The sequence below is a fragment of the Dipteris shenzhenensis genome, chromosome 6 (genome assembly GCF_047967505.1).
Source record: "Dipteris shenzhenensis isolate YYH24624 ecotype China chromosome 6, Dip_SZ_1.0, whole genome shotgun sequence".
Lineage (NCBI taxonomy): Eukaryota > Viridiplantae > Streptophyta > Polypodiopsida > Gleicheniales > Dipteridaceae > Dipteris > Dipteris shenzhenensis.
In genome coordinates, this window is record NC_141601.1 from 54,827,567 (window position 1) to 54,850,734 (window position 23,168).

At 40.4% G+C, this 23,168-nt stretch overlaps 1 protein-coding gene across 1 annotated transcript in view; it reads left to right on the forward strand.

Annotated features, from left to right (window-relative positions):
- The first annotated feature begins 10,976 nt into the window (after positions 1 to 10,976).
- Positions 10,977 to 23,168, forward strand: part of LOC147901366 (uncharacterized) — a 135,732-nt gene continuing 123,540 nt past the window's right edge. The window contains exon 1 of the mRNA XM_087376476.1: positions 10,977 to 11,059. Coding sequence (XP_087232602.1) covers positions 10,977 to 11,059 — 83 coding nt within the window. The remainder of the gene's footprint in view (positions 11,060 to 23,168) is intronic.

Here is a 23,168-nt window from a genome sequence, read left to right on the forward strand (position 1 = left end):
GAAATTTGATTAAATACAAAAATCCTAAGGTCAATGAAGCAAATCATTCTCCCATCCATGATTCTCTTGAATGCTTCATCAAGTATAAGACACAGGATGTAATCTTAACTCTATTACAAGCAAAAAAAAAACTAGAGAAAGGGCTCAGGAAGGGGAGCATGGGGTACAGTCGTATGGAAACAAATTCAATAGATATAACCTTATCAAGGAGTCACCTAATCTCATTTATGTGCTAAAAGAACTTATTGAGGAGAATGTGAGACCCTTGACAGAACTCTTGATGGGTATATGGATCCTGCCAATTTAAGCACTATATCACACAAATACACATGAATGAGGAAACTAAGACAACATACAAAAAACATATTCCATGAGTGCAATCAAACTTCCCACACACAACTAGCAATTCTCTATTGTGCCTACATGGACCTAGTAGTTAGAATATTACACGGTGTTGTAAGACCACTCACCCACTTATACTTCAACCCCTTACACAACTCTTGACTCTCTTTTGTTTCTACATCCACCTAATATTCAAGGCATGACATGATTACACAAGGATGTATAGATTTTGTATTATGTATGATGTCTTATGTGCCAGCACAAGGGTATACACTTGCTTGGACTATTTTAAGCATTATGGGATGCATATCTATGGGTAGCTATTATGGGCTGATTAGTATATAGGTTTTCCATAGAGTTGAAGACGTGTAATTTCCAAATATTGGATTGGAGTATATTGTGTTATTGAGTGAGGAAATTTGGGATCTATCATTAATGGAAAAGTATTGACAAAAAGAATGAGGATATATGTAGGTTCTTCTGTTTTTATTCACTATCACTTATAGTGCATTGTTGGCAATAGTTCACGAATTGCATCTTACAATGGGCTTTACCGGGTTGGGTGTATACTCCATTCTTATGTGCCATTTGCATGATGCATATTCCAATTTAACATTACATTCCATGTCACTCAGATGTACGAGTTGCTCACTCTATTATTTACTCGCATTACTAGATTTTGATCCGCATTGCTAAAATTTGATCAAGAATTATTATATGGAAGGGGTACCAATGTATCTGTGAATAAGCAAATTTTGATTATATGATTATGTAAGGATATGTAGTTTGGGTTAAGGTACAAAGAGATTGTATTCTAGATCTAGGTGCTGGTTAGCTCAAATTTATAGGGCTAATCTTTAAGATTTAAAGGGAATACTTTTTACATTGTTATATTATCTAGTAGTCTTAGTCATTTGGCTAGACAAGAAGTAGCTTTTAAGATGGATGTGGCATAGTTGGTGACCTAAAGATAGCTATAATAGAGATTTCTAATTTCTCGGATGGTTTAAAACTATTGGTAGCAGTGTTTTGATAGAGTTGAGAAGTTTGAAAGTCCATGACGAACTAACATGTTCTGATAGGGTTTTCTGAGTTTCACATAGCAAGATCCAAGAATTGCATACCAAAGCAGTGTATGGGGTATTAATGTTTGACTATGATAAGATGAAGATTTTAGTGGACCTAAAATATTAAGTGGAACAAAAAAATTCCACACAAACTAAGGAAAATGTTTGAGAAAAGTTGGGCCATGCAGTGGACAAAATCTTGGGATAGTGATGTAGCACTTCTCTTGGAAAAGGAGCCATGAGTAGTTTGTGGAACTTTGAATAGAGAACCATTGCCCTTATGTGCAAATGCAAATACTATGGTTTCCTAGATTTGGATGCCAATGCCACCTACATAATTATGCTCATGGCACGATACCACACCATGCAACACCTTTTTTCCCAATCCCCTAAATGTAGATACCAAATTGATAAACAATGCATCAGGTTGTGCTCTCGGGGTTTCAAGAAGTTTTCAAAATGTATTTGTGACAATCTTGTGGTGAATCTTTGTAGTTGCCCATGAAGGCTTATGATGCTTTCCAAAGGGGTTTTTGAGTTTCAAGTAGTAAGATCCAAGAATTGTGTGTCTCAAAGAAGTTTTCCAAATGTATGTGTCGCAATCTTGTGGTGAGTGGTTCGCTTACATTAGAATCCCTGACTCATCAGACGCGATTGCAATATGACCTGCACCTTACAATTACGATGCAGCAGTGATCATAAGGTGTTGCACCCGGGTAGTGGAGGCATCTTGGAGAAGGAATATTGGCATTCCAAACCTGCAAATCAACAACCTAGAGGGTAGCAGAGTATCAATAGGCTGGAGGGAATGGAATATGGTGTTATTGCTGCTGGGTGTTTGTAGAGCTAAACAGAGAAATAGATGTGCTTTAGGGAGTTCGTCAGAATGCAACGGCGGAAATTTGTCCCTTCATATTGAAGTAGATATTCTATTCAATGTAGAATATTTGCCTCGGAAGATGGAAGACGAACCCACGTTTCTGTTGGAACTTGGGGAGAGAGGATAGCTTCATCATGGAGGTGAGTGAGAACACATGAGATATTCAAATGGGTGTTCTATTGATTTGAGAGGGAAATCCCTCTTTTATAGAAATGGAAAGAGGGTGGCCTAAATCAATGGCACCTCTCCTACATAAAAGGAGGTAGCTCCTAAATCATAGGAACTCCACAATCATAGGCACCACCCCATGTGGGGGGCTTTGCATTACATCATCACCTGTGTCATGGCCTATGGCACTACAGTGTGCCTCTTCTACACACACACACACACACACACACACACACACAACCATATGACTGCTAGTGGATGCATGCATGCTTCTAGCAAGCCCTTGATCACACATATGCCAACATACCCCCCCTCAAGGGTGTGCCTCTTGCTATGTCAAGGATACATCTAGTCACATAGTTTCTCATGCCATCTCATGGTGGTCAAGGATAAATCTATGGCTAGGCTCTCATGCTAGCAAAGGTGCCCAAGGGTCAAGGTTTACAAAAATAAGATAGAACCCCATAAATGGTTATCTCCCTTGCATGTACAAGGATGAATCTTAGGCCTTTGTGTGGACCTAGTTTCTCATGTTTGCAAGAGGTACCATGGGGGTAAATACATATCACATGGCCTACATCATATGGTGACAAGAGGTGATTTACAAAAGACAAAAAACACGCAACATTCTTTTTGGAGTACTACTCTAGGTAGAGAACCTCAAAATTTGACCAAGTGATGATAAATAAAGTTTAAAAGACAAAGTGCTCAAAAGGCATAGTCTTTATCTTCTACCACAAAGTTTGATTCTTCATTTGTTGATGGAGTTCTTCCTTCAGCAAGATATGCTTCATTCTCTTTGGAGTTGTAGTAGGAGCCATTGTTGAAACCTTTGTTGATGTAGTTCTTTTCCTTATTCTCCTTGATCTTCTTCTTGTCTTCAAGCTCTTCCACAATGTGGCTGTGGACTTTCCACAAAAGCATTCTAATATTTTGTGAATAAGTATCTTCATCTTTGAGTGCTTAGCTTTGGCACCAAATATCTTGTCAAGTGTCTTCCATGCATCATGTGAAGTGTCCTTCCCATCAATGTGATGAGTATAGTCATCAATAAGACCCAAAGCAATAATTGCTAGAGCCTTTTCATCTTTCACTGTCCATGCTATTTCATGTTTTCTTGTTGAAGGTTTCTTCTTCTTTCCACAAGCAATATTCCATAGACCTTTCTTCATGAACTTGACGTTGGTTTGCCAAGTATGGAAAGAATGACCATCTATCTTACTCATGTTAGCCATTAGGAAGGTCTTACCTCTTACAAGGTAGTGTCTATTCCTTCACAAAATAGCATTCAAACATAATCAATTCAAAATATATCATAAATGCATCGTGAGCATTTACCAAAACTGTCAAACTATAGGATAGTGCTCCAAAGATAAGACTAAAAAATTCCTTAGATCACTTCCAATGGTCAAACATCCAAAAGAACAAAGATAATTGAGATAAACTTTCTAGCACTTAACCATTTCAATGGTTCATATTAGAAGTAGATATCATTGTAACCCCCAAAGTGAACAGTCTAAAGTTGGAGGGTGCAATTGAAGCCGAAGAAAAAAGTTTTGAGAGAGCTTTCAAAGGAAAATGGAAGCCTGCATACCAAAGGGAATCCTCAGCCAAGAAGAGGCACAATGTTGCATCAGGTCGCCTGGGACAAAAGCATCATTTAAATTTAAAAAATGACATTGGAAATGGCAACATGTAATTAGTTTTTGTTTTGTTTTGTTGTATTCAGTGAAAAAGCTTATATGAGACAAGCCAGAGTATGTTAATTTTAAATCAACTATTACATCTCGTGTACAACGTGCATGCAAGCCTATGCACACAAGCCGTTCCGTCCAAAACAAAGGCCCACCCAAAAAAGGACCAACTGAAGTGATCAACATATTCTGATTGAACAATTGATGGACTACAAAATATTTGCTACTTCTTAAGTTTGAACATATTATGTATTGTTGATGAGAAAACTATGTTTGAATTGATTTAGATTCTAGTTGAACAATTTATGGCCTATAAAATATTTTTATTTCTTAAGTTTCAACATATTATGTATCGTTGAGAAGAGCCTATGTTTGAATGGCTTTGAAATTTGATAATCTTGGCATTGAAATTTCCTCCCAATGTTACTTTATGTTACAAATAATTTTATGTACAATTAGAAAGATGTTATTTCTATTACTTACACTTGTGATATGAAAATAATTACCTCACCCATTCAAGTAAAGTGTTTACAAAAAATTACATGAGTTTCTTATGTAATTAGAGTATTTGCTACTTACTTAAAAGCTTATTCTTGCATTTGCAGCAAGCAAGCAACATGCATCAAAGAAAGAAAATGATGAAGTAAATTCATACAATGCATTACCACAAAACTTCCCATGTAGTGCAAAAGCCATTGTGCCATCCTAAGAAAACTTTGTGGGGGGTGGTAATTCTTTGGTCTCTCTAGGCATTACCCAACTATCTGATTGTGCACCATATAGGTTTGTCTTTAAGGGAAAACTTCTTTGCAAGTATGACACTTACAAGGTCATCAATCCAAAGTATTCAACCTTCTTGAAAGGGAACTTAACTAACAAATTTTGTTCATATATAGTGACCTTGCTCATTCCCTCTACACAGATTCATCAATTTGTCAACTTCTTGCAAATTGGTGAATCTAATAGAATAGAGGGAGCAACTATTATGACAAAGACCAACAGAAGGTGGGACTTCAAAGTTCTCTCTACTTGTTGATGCTAGTATTTGTATCATTAGAGGAGAACCTTTTGAAGGCAACCTTCGTTTAGAACCTGACAACTTCATTCACAATTATGTCCATTGGGCTGTAGAGAGGCCATAGAGAATATCAACTTTGGAAAATTGTCAATCTCTAATGTCATGGGGACACTTGCAATAGTTATTATCAAAGTTGCAAGTGATGAGGGGATGGCAAACTAAATCATAGTTGCTGATGGACCAAGAGGTAAAGACAGAGCTGTTGCAAGTTAATTCTTTTATTGATGTTATTTTAGTATTCACTTTTTAAGTAAATCCTTAACTGAAACAAGGTTCAAATACTATATTTGGGTTTGTAGTTGTCTTTTGTAAAAGAAAGAAAGGCAAATCTTACTCAACTTGTGCAAGAGTTCAATGAAGGAGGAGTTGTTATGTATGTCTTGAAGAATGTATCATTCCTAAAGGCAAAAGGAACAATTTGTGTGTTCGATTTCACCATCTTGGTGGAGGTTCCTAAAGGACCAACCAAATACGACCTTAAGCAATCATTTGTTAGCCAAGTGGCTCGTCGTGGCTATGGAACACAGGTACAAACATATAGATTTAAGTTAATTTACTTTTAACTTTTACTTATTTTGTCTTCTTTTGTTGTAGGTCTTTGGTACTCTTCACGTCACAAACATCAATGCTGATTTGCTAGAATATGTTTGTGAGGCTTGTGGCGGAGTTCGTGTTAGCCGAGATCTTCTTAGGCCATACTGCTTTTCTTGCAAGAGTGCTCAAGCAATTGCTCAAATTCCTTCATTGACAATTGAGATTGTGCAATGTGGTGGAGAGCAAGTTCCCGTGCATATTCGTGGGCCATACATTGACATTGTACTGTGCCTTCGGGTCCCTTTTGTAGAACTTTATGAGCAAGATCTCATGATGGCTCGAAGTAAGCTTAGGATGCTAAAACCTACGGGAAGCTTTACAATAAATAGTTCTAGCTTTATTATTGCATTTCAAGCAAATGCATGATGTATGACTCTTTTCCATAATGCATATTGCCCACTTTTGTGTTATGAAATTATTCACTCATTTTACATTACTTCTTCATCTTTCATCTTAAATTATTGAATTACCTTGGTTTACATTAGTTAGAGCCACAACATGAATAGTTTCGAATGTCTTCAAGAGAAGCAACTAAGGACAAATGAAGAATTTACATCCAATTACCCAAAAAACACAAACACACTTCTTTGCCTCCTCCAATTCTACCCTTCTCTAACTTACGAAAAGTTGTTAACTATATTCGTGAGAACATTTGCTTGACTTCAACAGCAGCAAATACACCATGGCACAAGTTGAGTATGTATAGCAACAATGCAATCATAACAAAGAAAAACATACAAAACTTAGTAGAAAACTCTTCAACTTCACGTGCACTCATTGTAGATATACTTCAATGTTTTCATGCCATCTTTGGAACATCGTTCACTTTTATGTTTTACAATGGAATAAAGTTGAGTAAGAAAATTAGTATAGGGAAAGAAAAACAAGCTCTTACCAAAGCCTTACTTTTGGATGAGTCAAATGATGTATCCACAATTATTCCACTATGTCATCTCCAACAAAAACATAGATATAATGTATGGATGGAAAAAGATGAGAACTTATTGCAAAGTCTTATTCTGCAAAATCCAACATTATGCGCAGAAGATATGGCATTGTTGCTACAAAGCAATGATTTGGAAAGTACATATCCACTACAAGTAACTATCAACAAAATTTACAAAATGAGAAGAACTTTATTTTCAAATGGTACTATTCAAAACAAAGAACTAATTCCAAACCCAGGCATGGTTGGTCAAAATTCTCTACGCAAATGAAAGCAAAATAAAATAACTCCTCAACAACAATATGCACATAAAATCTTAGATACTCCAACCCACCCATGTATTTGTTGTGGATCATTAAACTTTAAGTAAAAAATACACAAAGTAAAGGAGGAAATGAATATTTTTTTGCAAACAAATGGCATTAGTATTACCGATTCCCACTCGTCAAATCATTCTCTTTGTTCCATTTCCTATAGAGACATCAACATTAATAAAGTACCATTGCTATGTTCCAAAAACATGAAGATGTCTGCTAAATCAACTTACACCTCAAAACTTAATGACGTTGATGAAGTACGCTTAGTCTCTATTAGAATACCATTTGCCCAAATTTGACAGTTGAGATATGACAGCCAATTCGGCTTACATGGAGTGTTGTAAATGTGTTCGCTGACGTCGATAGAGCACAACGAGTGTTGCCCCAGTTTTTAAGCGAAAGCGACACAGTTGCAATAGTAATCAAACAAAAATGATCATTTAAACACAACTACATGAGCGGCATTGTTCGTCCTACATTCACAATGCTTGCTCTAAATGAATTATTTGGAGTAGGGATTGCAACATGTTACAAAAATGAAAGGCAATTGCAAGAAGAATTATACATACAAAACAAAGGTTGCGAATGCTTGTTAACTACCTTCAAAAGCACAAATATGGACAAATTTGCAGTAATAAATGTATACAATTCTCCTTCATCATCCACTTCTACACTTCTATATTCACTATAAAAAATTCTTTCAACCTTACAACCAAACACACCAACAATAATCATAGGAGACTTGAACATTAACTATAAAAATTTCAACAATAAAGCTAAAAACCTACATACGTTCATGACAAATAAAAATTTGACAATTAATTCACCAACCAACAATTGTTCACGGATCAATTATAGACCACACATGGACTAACAAAACAAAACAACATACTCTATCAGGAACTAACTTTATCTACTGGTCAGACCACTAACTTATTTACACTAATATAAATTTAACTTAACGGTAGGCCTTATGAATGTAACTCAACTTGTTAAGAAGGCTAATTTGTATGCCATACCTGTGAGGAATTGTTTTGAACTAATAACAAGCCTCTGATTATAGCTAAAGAAAAGGCGATCTCCATCCAAAACCCCTTGCTTGCTCTCCTCAAGATGGTTAGGAGGTCGAAGAAAATGATTTAGTCAAGTGCCTTGGAATCTAACAAGCGCATGGAAAAGGTGCACATCCATAGATACTGGATGATGTCATCTTCTTATATGTTTTTGAGATAACAAACGAGAGGTAAATTCGGAGTTGTAGTCTAAGCTAGGTAGAGTGAAATTTAAGAAATGGTAATAACGGGTTGTCTTGGTTCCTTGAAGTATAAAGATGAATTCGTATAGACTCCAACAATAGCTCCAACTAATGGAGCTATAATAAATGGTAGTTAATAATGGGTTGTTTGGGTTCCATGATGTATAAAGATGAATCCAATATAGACTCTAACTTAGCTCCCAAAGTTGCCTATGGGGTCATAGCCTGGTGGTTACGACGGGTGGGTGTGTGTGAGTTCAACCCCTAGCTGGGCTTGGCGGCACCTCAATACAAATAATAAAAAAACTTAGCTCCCAAAGTAAGCTAAGTTGGCTTGATTAGGCTGTATTTTCCAAAACAAGTAAGCTAAGTTGGCTTGATTAGGCTGTATTTCCCAAAACAATGTGTTTTCATGTGAGTGTCTACAAAAAGTTGAGGTTAATATTAGGTGAATTGCAAAATTTATCGTCTAACCTAGCTTTTAAAAAAATTTGGAATTGTCTACCTTATTTAAGTTGTGCCTAATAAAAATCTGCAAATATAGGTTTTTAAATGTTTGGGGAAAAAGTTTGACACTATTGGGTTTTAAAGTTTTTTCATGTTCCCCGTTGCTCGGAATAACGCATACTGCAGTCAAATCCCAACGTGCTCTCGACATTAGATAATGAAATTAAATAAGGAGATGTGATCGACTCGGTTTCTTTGTCTATTTACGTGTGGTTCGATGCTTATAAATCACCTGTCTAAAAGCTCATTTTTGAAAACATTCGGTGTTTTTGTATGACTCAAAGTAACTGTTCGATGACGCTCGAGGTTCCAGCCTCCAGCACGCAGACGATAGAGTCATCAGATGGATGGAGCCTCAACTTCAATGGAGGACCCCTCCAATAGGCCAGCCAGGCGCTTTCCGTGCCACTCGCCTCTGCGTTCATCGTTAGCGCGTGTGAGACACAGCAAATGTCAGATTCTGCTCCTCGAAACGGCGTTTAGATTCGCCGGAAGACATTGAAGATCTAGAACTCGAACATCGAGACCCGGCAGGTGTGAGTCGTGAGTCGTGACTTGAAAGTTGGAACTTGGGGGGCAACTTGCAAGGCAAAATCTCCAGTGATGCGGACAAGTTTCTATGTTTCTACAGAAATTCAGTATAATCCACCTAGCAGAAGCGACTCTCGAGTCTCAAGCGAGCACCTGCCACAATCGACAATGATCAATTCATCGAGTGCTGAATCCGATTGGGCAGTAACACAGCCAACGGCGCACGCTGCGCTCACATTGATGGAGAAGGCTCAATCTGGGCCGGTTTCTTCAAGTCGAGGACTATAATCACGAGTCACGACAGGCAACTCCGTTAATGCATACTGCAGCAGAGGGCTGATCCATCGTCCAGACTCCACGTCCAATGCCACGTTTTCTCTGCAGGTTGCAAGCACCTTCTAGCTCAGAATCAGATGTTTGTGCATTACTCACATACGTTTTCGATAGCGATGTAGGATGCACAACATCCCACCAAAAATGACATCCACAAATAGCAAAATTACATCCCAAATAGCATGCCGCCATTTCGATTGTCCACCCTCAAATGGTTTCACCAATTGGAGTGGACATGCTTATGTTGCATCCGAATAAGAGGATTTATCCTTGGGCGGCAGTCCAAGGCCGCCCAAAAAAATTTGGAGGCGGTCAGGAGTAGATGATAACCATTTGGCCACTTCTCATTTCCTTGATTTTCAAGATTTATAGGTTTGTCTGGCGCCCTTTTAAGAATGTGCTTGTGCCCAAGCTCCCCCTTAATCGTCGGACATGTAGGGCCCATGGTCCAATGTTCGGCGCTTGTTTGTGAAACCTCCCTAAGGGTGGTTGAATAATCGTGCTTTGGGTTATGGCTATCATGGAAACCACGACCAAGTTATGTATCTAGACGCGCATGGTTGAGGAGCTGAGTGCATGGTTGACACACGGCAAGGACATCCAAGGGATTCATGCGTTTCGTTGAAGCGACCAAGAAGGGATCCTGCTAGTCTATAGGTGTCTAGTCCAAGGGACATGACCAAAGTGACCAGACAAGATGAAGGGTATGCACAGCAGGTCGAAGCAGAGAAGGATATCGTTGAGGCTCAAGGAACGAAGGAACCAATCGACAACCCCGAAGAAGAGATTGATCATTCAAAAGGCACGTCATCATACGTCGAGGTGTGCACAAAGAAGACTCAAGAGGAGTTTTCATTGATGTTGTTAGGAGATCGTGCTGGCAGAGACAGCCAGAAGGGCAAAGGAGGCAAAATAGAAACCTTGGTTCGAAGCTGGCAAAAGACACGAAACTATGTGCGAGTTGGAGGTGGATGAAATCCGAGCTGGAAAATTTATGAAGAGGAGGATCTTCACTAGATATCATTGGAAGACTTTCGAGAGTTTATGTTGTATGAATGCGAGCTCATAGGTAACTGTTACTCGGTAAGGTTCTTGGGTAGAGGGTTCATTCTGTTACAATGCGTCTTGAAAGCTATTCGCAACGAGTTTGTGGGTAGAGCATTCTAGTTTTTGGGTGCCTGGTGTTGGTGCTTGCACGGATCAACGTGGATTGCTTCTTGTTACATGACTGTCCATTTTGGGTGGAGTTTTTGAATCTCCCACCATGGCTATGCAACAAATTGGGGAAAGTCACGACAGCGTTGGGCAAGGTGTTGTAAATACCTCCGGCTTCTACACTTCCAACAGGTAGAAGAAGGGTGTGGATCATCTGGGATAGGATGCAATCAGGTGATTCACTACATCCCACATGATTTCGACAAGGCTCGCCTAGCTTGTTCTCACGTCGCATAGTCCAAAAGAGTGGAGAACAGTGGGGAAAAAGGGAAGAACCAAACCAGAGAAGCTCGAGTCTGTGGATCCTACACATGCCAAAGACAAGCAAGGTCTATCGTCGCCTAGTACATAGGTTTAGTCCCAAGAACAGATTCTCCCTAAGAGGATGGCGAGTGAGAAGAGAAGTTGGCAACTGGGGTTTCACTCAATGGTGAAGTCAGGAGCTAACCCTAAAAGAGAGCCTTTGGGGAAAGAAATAAGCAAAAATCAAGGGGTGAGACTAAGACGGAGAGAAACACACAAGTACATCTTAGGAGCCTTTCAAAACGCATCAAGGAAGTGGTGAAAGGGTCGAATGCAGGCAGTGAGAACTACTTTAATTTCCTTAAAGATGCCTATAAGGCCTTTACGCATCAATGATAGGGGGGGATAGGAGTGAAGGTTGGTTCTCGAGAGTGTCTTTGATGTCTTGTAACATGAGGGGATGCTGCAATCTATTAGTAATTAGAAGCAAGAAACTAAGTGTGATTTTGCTCCAAGAAGTGAAATGTGGGTGTGAGGATAATTGGTGGGTTTCCTTTCATCAATTGGGTTACAATGTTTGCGAACCATTAGGAGAGAATTGGGGTCTCAAAAGGGCCTCATAAGAAATTGATTAAGAAATGGATTAAGTTAATTACAAGTGAATAACTATGGCAACCCATGGGCTAAGGGCCCCTTAGCATTTACTCAATTGACATGGTTTGAAATTGATCAACCTTGGCCTTTGGATGGAGATGGGTGGTGGATGGATCAAAGACCTAGGATGGCTTTGTTGGTGGGCTCCAAGTTGGCAAGATCTAACAAGGGGGGGGCAAGGTTTGAGTTTGTGGAGGCCTCATTAAGAGGGAAAAGGTGCCTTTTCATGTGCACCCTTGATCTAGATCCAAGATCAATGGCCAAGATGGAGGTGCCTATTTGGAGGGCTAGAATGAAGGCACATTTTGGATGGTCGAGATGAAGATCCAAGATCAAGGGTTCGGATTGAAGCGCACGTTTGTTGGAAGGCTTGGATTGAAGCGCCATTTGCTCTCACCTCCTCCCTTGGATCTGACCTTGATCTATGGACTAGATTGAAGTGCCTTTTGCACTCATCCCCTCCCTTGGCTCCACACCTTGATCTATGGCCCAGATTGAAGCGCATTTTACTCTCATCTCCTCCCTTGGAACCACCCCTTGATCCATGGAGCAGATTGAAGCACATTTCCCCCTCATCCCCTCCCTTGGATTTACCCAATTGATCTAATGGCTAGGAGTGCTCTACCATAAATTTGAATGTGACCCTTGGATTGGAGATCATATCAATGGCTAGGAGGGAGGACCATGGGTCTAAACCATGGGTGAGAGGTCTCCCCAACCATAAATGCTCAACATGTGCTTTTGTACAAGACAACATACCAGTTCCCACATAAAGAAGCACTCTCATTGGTACACCTCAAATCCCTCTCTAATCCCTTGAAATTAGGAAACAGTAATTGGAGGCCCTTTTGAGACCCCATTTCTCCCCTAATGTGTCCAAGTAGAGGGAGAGGGGGGTCAGTAGTAGTGCTTGCTCAAAAGTCGTTTTATCCCAAGGAAATCTTTAGAAATAAGGAGGGGTGGGTAGTGCAGATTGCAGTGTTGAGAGAAGAGTTTCAGTTTAGGATTGCTTATGTTGATGCTCCTAATTCATCTTGCAGGAAAGCAATTTCTGAATTTAGTCTTGGAAGGAGACCACTTGCTGCTGCTAGGTGGAGATTGGAATTGCACGGAGAGAGTCTAGGTTAGAAGAACTCATTCGGTTGCTGTAATTTCTAACGTGGAGCGTGATGCATGGGAAGAGCTCTGTGTAAGCCGCGATCTTGTAGATGCAGGAGAACTAATTACCGAGGGGTTGTCTCAATACACTTGGAGCAATAGGAGAAGAGGCCATGAATTTCGAGTAGGAAGATTGGACAGGTTCTACATCTTGGAAGATGCTTGGTGGATGCAAGGACCATTTTATAGCAAGTGTGTATCCTCAAACTCTATGTTTGATCATGTCCCAGTAGTGTGGGAATTCTCTGTGCCATGCAAAGTTAGATAGATCCAGGTTTGTACCGTTCAAATTTAATAAGAAGATCTTAGCCTCCAAAGAGCTCTGCAGAATGATAAGGAGGTGCCACTATCTGCAGCCAAGGATATTGATTGCCAACATAGGTAAAAGAAGAGGGGGTCCCTTACTCACGTCCATGAATCACTAAGGGCAGTCGTAATTAAATCTCCCAAGGACTCGATCCTAGCTACGATGCTAGTGGAGACAAACTTGGCCACACATGAACATGAAATCTCAGAAGCCGAACATGTGTGTATTAAGAGCAGACAGATATGGTTGGCTCTTGGAGACTTCCCCTCAAAATCATTTTTCCACTCCATCAAGAGAAATCAATAGAGGGACTTGATAGATCGGCAGGTGAAAGATGCCCAGGGTAGTCTCACGACCAAGTTTTGGCACATCGTGTGGCAATGTTTTAGCAGGAACTGATCTCTATAGTTGGTGAAGCAACATTCCAAGATAAGGAGTGGTCAGATAGTATTAATGCACTGATGGATGGCCTAACTTCTCATGTGTCAGATTTCCAAAGGAACTTGCAGGCTAGACATTTCGACATCGATGAGATAGAGGATGCATTAAAGGACATGGTGGACAAGTCAGCCAAGCCAGATGGTCTGACGATGGAATTTTACAGGGAATTCTGAGATGTTTTGGGGCCAGGATCTTACTGACATGGTGAACGGTTGAAAAGGGAGCCCTTATAGAGGACGACAATTCTAGCTTGATGAAACTCTTTCCCAAAAGGTAATCCAGGATGAAAGTGGGAGACTGGAGGCCCATCACCATGTTGAATACATCCTGCAAATGGATCACAAAAGCACTAGGAATTTGTGCAGCATGGTTGTGGATGTTGAACAAAATGAAAAGGAGGGATATCTATGAGAACATCCTAAATGTGGTCTCAACTTTGGATTATGCCGGTTCCACAAGACATAAGATTTTGTGGGATTTTATCCTACAAGTACGTGAGTGGTTTGGTAGACGTACATCTTGGGTGATACCACGAAACTGCCATGAACCCTACCGGTGAGTTGGGAGTACCTCCAAGCTACGATGATTCTCAGAATATAGGAATTGAGAAATAGGAATGTTGTCTATCACAAAATTCAACACGGGTTTATAGTCTCGGCAAATACTATTGTCATCAGAGTGTACCTCCTTGATTTTAGCAGGGTCATAGAAAGGTTTAATCCTGTTGTTAGTCATGTGTTGATGGCTGTGGAACCCAATCTCCCTTCAAGGTAGAGTTCGTGATGTTGGGTCTAGCGTAGGCCAAGGGGTTCCCCCTATGAAGGCCAATTTTTGTATTTGGTCTCTTTTTCTAGGACTACCCCCATTAATTTAATAAATTCAACATCCCCCCCAAAAAAAAAGAAGCAAAATTAATAGGTTGGAGAAGCACAACAATTGGATTTACCATATAGGGGTCTAGAAAATACAGAGCCAGAAAATACAGAGCATTCCATGGCATCTAGCAAAGGGCTTTGGTAGTTGGGGCACTCATGGCTTATTGGGTAAGCAAACTCTCAAGTGCTTCAACTCCTTGGTGCAAACCACCAAATAGTTTATCCTCCCAAAAGAGGATTGGGGAAGTGCAAGAACATCCTATTTCAACAAGGAGTCTTCTCTTATTTCACAATGAGGAATAAAGTCTATGAATTTGCCTATTGAGTTTGTGGCTTTGTCACTCTAAAAGGCCAAGAGCTTTATCATCTTAGGCCTCTAGTGCAAATCTTGGACCTCTTATCACCAACCCCAGGGGGACCACTATGTAAAAACCCCATACAACATGTGTGATCAAGGGGTATTAAAAAAACCTGCTATCTATGGAAATTTATAATCTATATACACCCCTTTTGTAAATTTTGAGATGATTAAAGTATCCCCTATGTATGAAAAGCTTCACATTTTGAATTAAAAAACCCCTTATGTATGCATAATTTTTTATAACTCCATGAAAATGTAGAACCCCTTCAGTTGATCGCACATGCTATCTTACATATTCTTTAGTGACACCCCTGGGTCACTAGCCTTATAGTGGAATATCTTAGAGATCTAATTAGATGCTTGAAGAGCCATGCCATTATTTCTGAGAATCTCATGAAGGTTCCTATGGAGAGTACTCGTGATGTAGTTCTTAGATGGTGGATGGTGTCCTCTCAAACCGTCTATAAGAGTCTCTTTTCTACACTGTGTATGCACTGGATGGTATTGGTTCCTCTAACCTATTAGTGAAATATGAAGATGTAATCTCAAAAAGTTAATTTATTGACTTGATTTGGTAAAAAGAAAAGTCATAACTTAGTGACTCATGAGCACTAAAACATCTCCATGTAGTTCAAGATTGGGTTGAAAATTAAGATATGAATTTAGAGGGCTCCTTGACTAGATGAGCCGAGTCCTGTGCTAGGGCCTTGTGAAATAATGTTTATAGGGGTGGAGGGAGAGAGAGAGAGAGAGAGAGAGAGAGAGAGAGAGAGAGAGAGAGAGAGAGAAGCCCCACCTAGACTCCAATTGTTGCAATTTTCTTGCAATGTAAGGAAAGAAAAATGTCCTAGGACACTTTTATGTCTTGTTAACTTAGCCACTTCCTAGAATCATTTTAAGGCATGGATAAGATATTTTGGGGTTTTAATTATTCAGCATATTATCTTATGTGCTAAAAAAACTTGGAATTTTTATGGATTAAAACTCACACCTATGACTCCTAAATTTTAAGATCAAGATGCCACCAAAATTTCAAGATGTTTTCTTAACTTTTAGATAAAATGGTCATACTTCTTGATTGGAATGCACTTTTTCTTAGTTTTTAAGTCCCATAGTCTAATAACATAACACCTATTTTCAGATTGCATTTGGAGTTAGATAATCATACTTACTATGATGTATGGTCTCTAAATTAAATTTTGTGAATGTTGATAACTAGGAAAATTTGAAATTTTGCACATTGTTTGACATGTATAACAAGTTTCAAGCTCAACCATACATTTCATATGCCTTCCATTTGATATCATGGAGTAGCATGAGGGTTTATGGGGTCCCTAATATGATGTAAAATGTCAAATTCCAACCTTAGTTTTTGCACATTATTGGACAAGTTTCACACTCATCCATACATTTTATATGCCTTTAGTTGGGGGACCTAATATGATGTGGAACATCAAATTAGTTACACTACAATTTATGCTAATGTTAAGCTACATGGATTAATTGAGGTCATAGGAACCTTCAAGGTATAAATTACACTAGAGAATGGCTCTAGTCATGAATGAGTGACACTAACAAAAAATTCTAGAACGGATTCTGCTCAAGAGGATGAAGAGAAGCGTGTAGTTGGGGTTTCATCTAATGGCAAAGGAAGAGATGCCAGAAGCTAACCATTGTAAGAGAGCCTTTGAGGAAAGAAATAAGCAAAAATCACAGGGTGAGAGTAAGACGGAGAGCAATGCACAAGTACATCCTAGAAGCCTTTCAAAATACAGCAAAGAAGTGGCATGTGGGTCGAATGCAGAGAGCGAGAACCATTTTCATTTCTTTAAAGATGCCTATAAGGCCTTTACACATCATTGATAGGGGGGGATAGGAGTGAAGGTTGGTTATCAAGAGTGTCTATGATGTCTTGGAATGTGAGGGGATGCTACAATAGAGTGAAGCAAAAAGGTTGTTTGTTAGCAATAAGAAGGCAGAAACCAAGTGTGATGTTTCTCCAAAAACTGAAATGTGGGTGTAAGGATAGTTGGTGGGCTGCCTTTGATCAATTTGGTTACAATGTATTTTAGAAGGAGAGGGGGGTTGGTGTGGTTGCTCACAAGTCGTTGAATCCCAAGGAAATCTTTAGAAATAAGGAGGGGTTGTGGCTGTGGGGATTGCAGTGTTGAGACAAGGGTTCGAGTTTAGGATTGCTTGTGCATATGCTCTAATTCTTCTCGGAGGAAAGAACTAGCTACTGACAATTTCTGAATTTGGTCCTGGAAGGAGACCATTGGCTGCTAAGTCATAGATAGGAACTGCACAAAGTGTGCAAGATAGAAGCACTGGCCGCTAGGTGGGGATTGGAATTGGAGAATGTCTAGGATAGAACTCACTCGGGTGCTGTCATTTCTAGCATAGAGCGTAATTCTCTGTGCCATGCAAAGTAGATAGATCTAGGGATGTACCTTTCAAATTAATAAGAAGATCTTACCTCCAAATATTTCTATAGAATGATAAGGAAATGATGGCGACAAGTGGTGGCTTCCATTAATGACTCGTGTCAGAGCTGGGATGCCACCATTCGCAGTTTTCTACAAAAGCCAAGGATGTTGATTGCTAGTATAGGTCAGAGAAGAAGGTATGGTGGGGGTCCCTTACTCAGGTCTACAAAATGCTGAGGGTAGCCATTATTGGAATCTCCCATGGACTTGGCCATGCACGAACATGAAATGTCAAAAGCTGAACATGCGTGTATTATAAGAACAGATAGCTATGGTTGGCCCTTGGATATGGATTTCTAGCACATCATAGTGGTGTTTCAGTAGGAACTGAGCTCTATAGTTGGTGAAGTGGTAGTCCGAGATAAGGAGTGGTCAGATAGCATTAATGCACTGATGGATGGCCTAACTTCTTGGGTGCCAGTTTTCTAGACAAACTTGCTAGCTAGACCTTTCAATAGCGATGAGTTGGAGGATGCATTAAAGGCCATGGTGGAGGATGTTGAGAAACCATGCTCAACATCATGTGATCATATGTGCATAGCAATAACCCAATAGAGTACTAAAAAGGAAAGGGTTCGATGTCGTAACCCTAACCCTAACCCTAAAAGGGTTTGTATATATTCTACATTTTCAACTTAATCTAGTGTACAGTTAGTCATTTGCAGTGTGCTCTCTAGCTATGCCCACTCTTCTCATCTCCACTCTTCTCCTCTCCCCTCTTCATATTTTGTCATGGTATCAAAGCATGGCTGTACCTTCCGCTAAGCACCATCCTTCATCAGTGAGAGATTGCAAGATTGAGAGATTGTGTTTCCATATTTCATTCTATTGATGAAAGAAAATTTCCATTCAGTTTCATTCATGTGAGGAATTTTCGTCCATTCATTTTGTTGAGACTCGAGAGAGAGAGAGATTTAGTTGTGAGAGTTTCTTTATGAGGAATAGGGATGTCATTTCCTCCATGAGATTGTGAGAATCCATTGAGAGAAATATTCTTCGGGAGAGTGAGATACTACTTTTTGAGAGAGAGAGAGAACACTCTCTTTCTTGCAGATATTTTTGAGGTAAAGACCTCCATTTGTAGCATCTCGAGACCTCACAAGCATAAGGGACTACATGGCTTTGACTTATCTACTCCAACTACGGGATCTACTACAACTAAGGGCGACTCAGATTCTTGACTCAAAGATGTGGCTCAAAGCCCCTGCTCCAACGCCCTTTAGCAACCTACAACTGCACGCTAGGCTCACAGCTATCTTTATCTGGGCAATGCAGCAGCAACTCCAAAGCCATAGACAAGCATCACCTTCTACAGCCAAGCAAACAACAACCATTGGCTCAGTAGTGCTCCAACCTATAGCTGACTCTATAGCTCAATGACCACCTTGCAAACTACTACCTCCTTCAGTGACTTGGAGCCTCTAATGTAACGCTCACCCGCCTTCAAATACCTCTCCAAAGGAAGCTCTTCAATGACATACTATAGCTACCCAAGACCACGGCTCTTCTCACGAGCTCTGTGATAGCTAAGGCGGTGCCGACCACCTATAGGCAATGATGTCCAACTATTCAACCAACGACGTCCAACCGCCGCCTACAGTCCAGCCACTCAGCTAACAAGATGTAGCACCAACCGACCTTCATCGAGCTTGCCATCTGCCTCCATGTGACTATATCAATGAGCCCTGGCCTCGTCCAGCCGGCTCACAACATGAGCTTGTAGCAGCGAGCCTTCTCTAACATAAGAAAACGGGCTGCACCAGCTAGCAAGCGGGTGGACCTGCAACAAACGGCTTCTACTACACGACCAACAAGCGTCTCCAATTGTGGTGATCTCCACGGCCAACGACCTCTTAATTCAATTGCAATGTCAACAAAATCTTGACAGATTCTGACAAAATCTTGTTAGAATCTATCTAAGCTTATCTCTCCAAGGGCTGGCTCAAAGGATGCCACGTGGAAACCAATCAACCTGGTCAAACTGCCCAATTAAAATATAACCCTCAGTCAGCCTTACATAGCTGACATGTGGCAACCGCTTGCCACGTAAGCTTATCTGCCACCACGTCAGCATATGGACCCTAGTGCCACATCATTATTTGCCACATCAGTAGTGATGTCAGTATCCATGTCAATTGTCATGTCAGACTAACACATCATTGTGCCACATCATCACCTACCACATCATCAAGCCAACTCAATTGCCATATCATCCTACCACCTCAGTAGGCCACATCATCATTGCCACATGGTAGAGGCATGGTAACTAGTCCCCTGCTAGGCATAGTGCTGGCACACTGCATGTGCGCCCATTTGCCACATCACTATGCTTCCTAGGCACACTCCTTCATAGGCACTGCATGTTCACCTGTGGCTACCACATCAACACACTGCTCCATAGGCATAGTCCTTGCTAGGCACAGGCACTACATGTAACCCCCTGATGAGTGCCACATCATCACTGAGCACATTTGCACCCTTTTTGCCCCTCCACCTAGATCAAGCCGTGTCTCTTGATCCAAGAAGAATTTGAGGGTGCTCCAAAAAAGAAAAACGCTCGATTTTTTGTGCTCGACGCACTTGTCACATCATGTGCACATTATGGGGCAAGTATCACTCACTTTTCAGCCTCAGTGATAAATCTACTTCCTACACGCACATCAGTCTCTACATCGAAGCACCTAAAACAAACAAAGAAAAGTAATTATTGCTACTTTTTCATCGCTCAACGGTTGGCCTAGATCTAGTTCAGAGTAGATTAGATCATCCATAGTGGAGAGAACTCCAAAGCAGCCAATCGAAGCCATGCCAAAAAATTCCTTCATAGTTCCTACTCGGAGTCAGTCCCACAATGCTCACATGTGGTTTCACATCATCACATTACCTGAAACTTGACGTTTCACAGTTCATTGAGCAGACTTCAGCATGTTTAGATACTTTGAGTGATTGTTTAATGGTGGGCAGATATCGCATGATTTGATTTCACACACACATGCCATCATTGTAGGGCCTATCTGGCTATTTTTCGACATTGTGCACATCATTTTAAGCCTTATAAAGCCTCTTGGCTATTCTCGGCATCATTTCCCACAAGCCTTGTCATAGATTGGATTATATATTTCAGTTTTATCTTCATCGCTTACAGTTCAGATTTCACTTGATATAGTTAGTGTTTTGCAGTTGATTCAGACAATGATTTTCACACACTTTGAGAACATTTCTTGCAACATGTCTAAAACTAGCAACCTCAATTTGGAGGCATTTGCTAGACAACTCCAATTACGGCACATGGAAATATCGAACGGAGACCATTCTTGTACTTCAGGACAAATGGGAGTATGTCGATGGATCTACACCTAGACCATTGGACGATCCAGCTCGCAGTACCTGTACTCCACCTGTTGTCACAACACCAACAGTAGGATCCACAGTGGGATCTCCAGCAACACAGACAGTATCTGGACCTCTAGCAGATCCTGCCATTGCCCGAGCACATGCAGAATGGGACAAGAAAGGTAAGTATGGATATCATCGGATCAAGCAGAATGTGCAAGATGTCATGCTAGGACAACTCAACACACTCAATACATCAATTGAAGCTTGGGATGTGCTAGTAGCTCTCTATGAGTTTTCAAGAACACTTCTAGGATTCACTGAGAAACCAAATCAACCAGAGTTTCCACAATAGTAGTGAAACCGATCATGCTTATGTACTCAGGATCAAGGATTAAAACAATCAACTCGTAACCAATAGGAGAGACTATGAATCCTATCGAAACGGTTCAAGTCATTCTGAATGGACTAGAAGAGGGATACAAGAATCTAGTCTAGAGTATTGCCATCCAACGGCAAATTTCGACGCTGGAAGAGCTCTAGAAAGTTTTACTTGGTGAAGAACTTAGGACTCAAGCCATTCATGCACATAAAGGTCATTCCAATGATCAAGCATTCGCAGCTTCAGATGAAGTAGAGGTAGTGGCAGAGGCAGAGGTAGATCATTCCAACATAGTGGTCATCATCAACAACAAAGTTAGTAGCAAAATCAGGATCAGCATCATCCTCAGCAACAACATCAGCATCAGCAAAGAGGAAATCATTCCAATTGAGAAAGATTCCAAGGACGAGGGAATGCATCCACCAACGTGTCAAAAATTCAGTGCAACTATTGTCATAAGTTTGGACACTATAAAAGAGATTGCTACAAGAAACAGTATGACAAAGGCAGTCAATCCAGCATCAATCGAGGGAATTTTTGAGGAGGAGGAAATCATCGTGGTGGACATTCTAGTCACAATCATTATGCAAATGAACTTGAGAACATGTTTCTTGCAAGTGAGGAAACGCAGTAGACTGAAACAACGTATCTTGACACTGCTTACAATTCAAAACAGGATTTCAGCTCTATCAAGTTGACCAAGCAGATCAAGATCCTTGGTACATCGATAGCTGTGCATCATCTCATATGACAAAGCATCAAGAATGGTTCATAGAGATGAAACCATTAGACAGATAGAAAAATGTCATCTACATTGCAAATAACACACCAAATCTAGTTCAAGGGAAAGGCATTGTCCCTATTAACAATTTCACTGGTATGAAAGGATTGGTGAAAGATGTGCTCTATGTTCTAAAGCTCAGCAAAAACCTTTTGTCAATAGGTCAAATGACAATACACAACTACCAAGTCATCTTCGATGGAGATGAATGCACTATCAGAGACAAATCTAGAGGATATCAACTAGTAGGAAAAGCAGTCAAGGAAGGATGCTTGTTCAGAATGCTAGCTACAGTACCATATTTGCATCCCATGTTAGCTCAACCACAAATAGATGCCACTTTCCAAAAAATGGCATAAGAGATATGGACATGTCAATTTCAAAAGCTTGATAGAGCTTAGAAATCAGAATATGGCAATTGGAATTCCAAAACTTTAGTTTCTTGGAAAAGTTTACGAAGCATGCTGCTTCGGTAAACAAAAGCAAACCAACTTTGGCAGAAGCACCTCTTGAGACGAGGTATTCTTGAATTGATTCACATAGATGTATGGGGTTATGCCTAGACCCGCAGTATCAATGGTTCACTTTACTACTTGACTTTCATCGATGTGACTACAACAAAGAAATTTAAAGTCTTTTCCAGATTTCAAGAATTCAAAGCCATGGTAGAAAGACTAGACAGGTAGAAAGATCAAAGTCATGAGATCAGACAAAGGAGGTGAATACATGTCTTCAGCATGTTGAGATATCGAGCTCCACTCGTGATATGCTAGGGTGACCGTTGTGCATTTATGTCACCGACTTGTTAGCTGCAGATGCGGTTGGTACACCACCCACGCTGGATGATAGCTATCCTTATGTACTCTAGTTCGTGGCTCAGTTAGTATGCCACCTTAGTTAGCTGAGTTTGGTTTGAGACCCACATATAGGGTTCTCCTATTTCTTTGTACTAGAGTTCTTTTGGCTTACACAACTAAGAAGAGGAAAACTGTTTTCAGCCTCCACCTTTGTGTGTATTCCCCCATTGTGTATGTGAGAAAGCCGCAAGTGAGACTCCTTCCCTCTCTCCCACTATCTCCACATGGTATCAGAGCCTGGTTTGTGGTAAGGAGCTCAAGAAAGCAAACCAAGTTCGCGGTGTCCTGGTAAGAGGACCAGTGTTGCTTTCCTTTTTCAAGTTTGGGAGAAAATCTCTACAGGTAGCACAACCGGAACTGCAA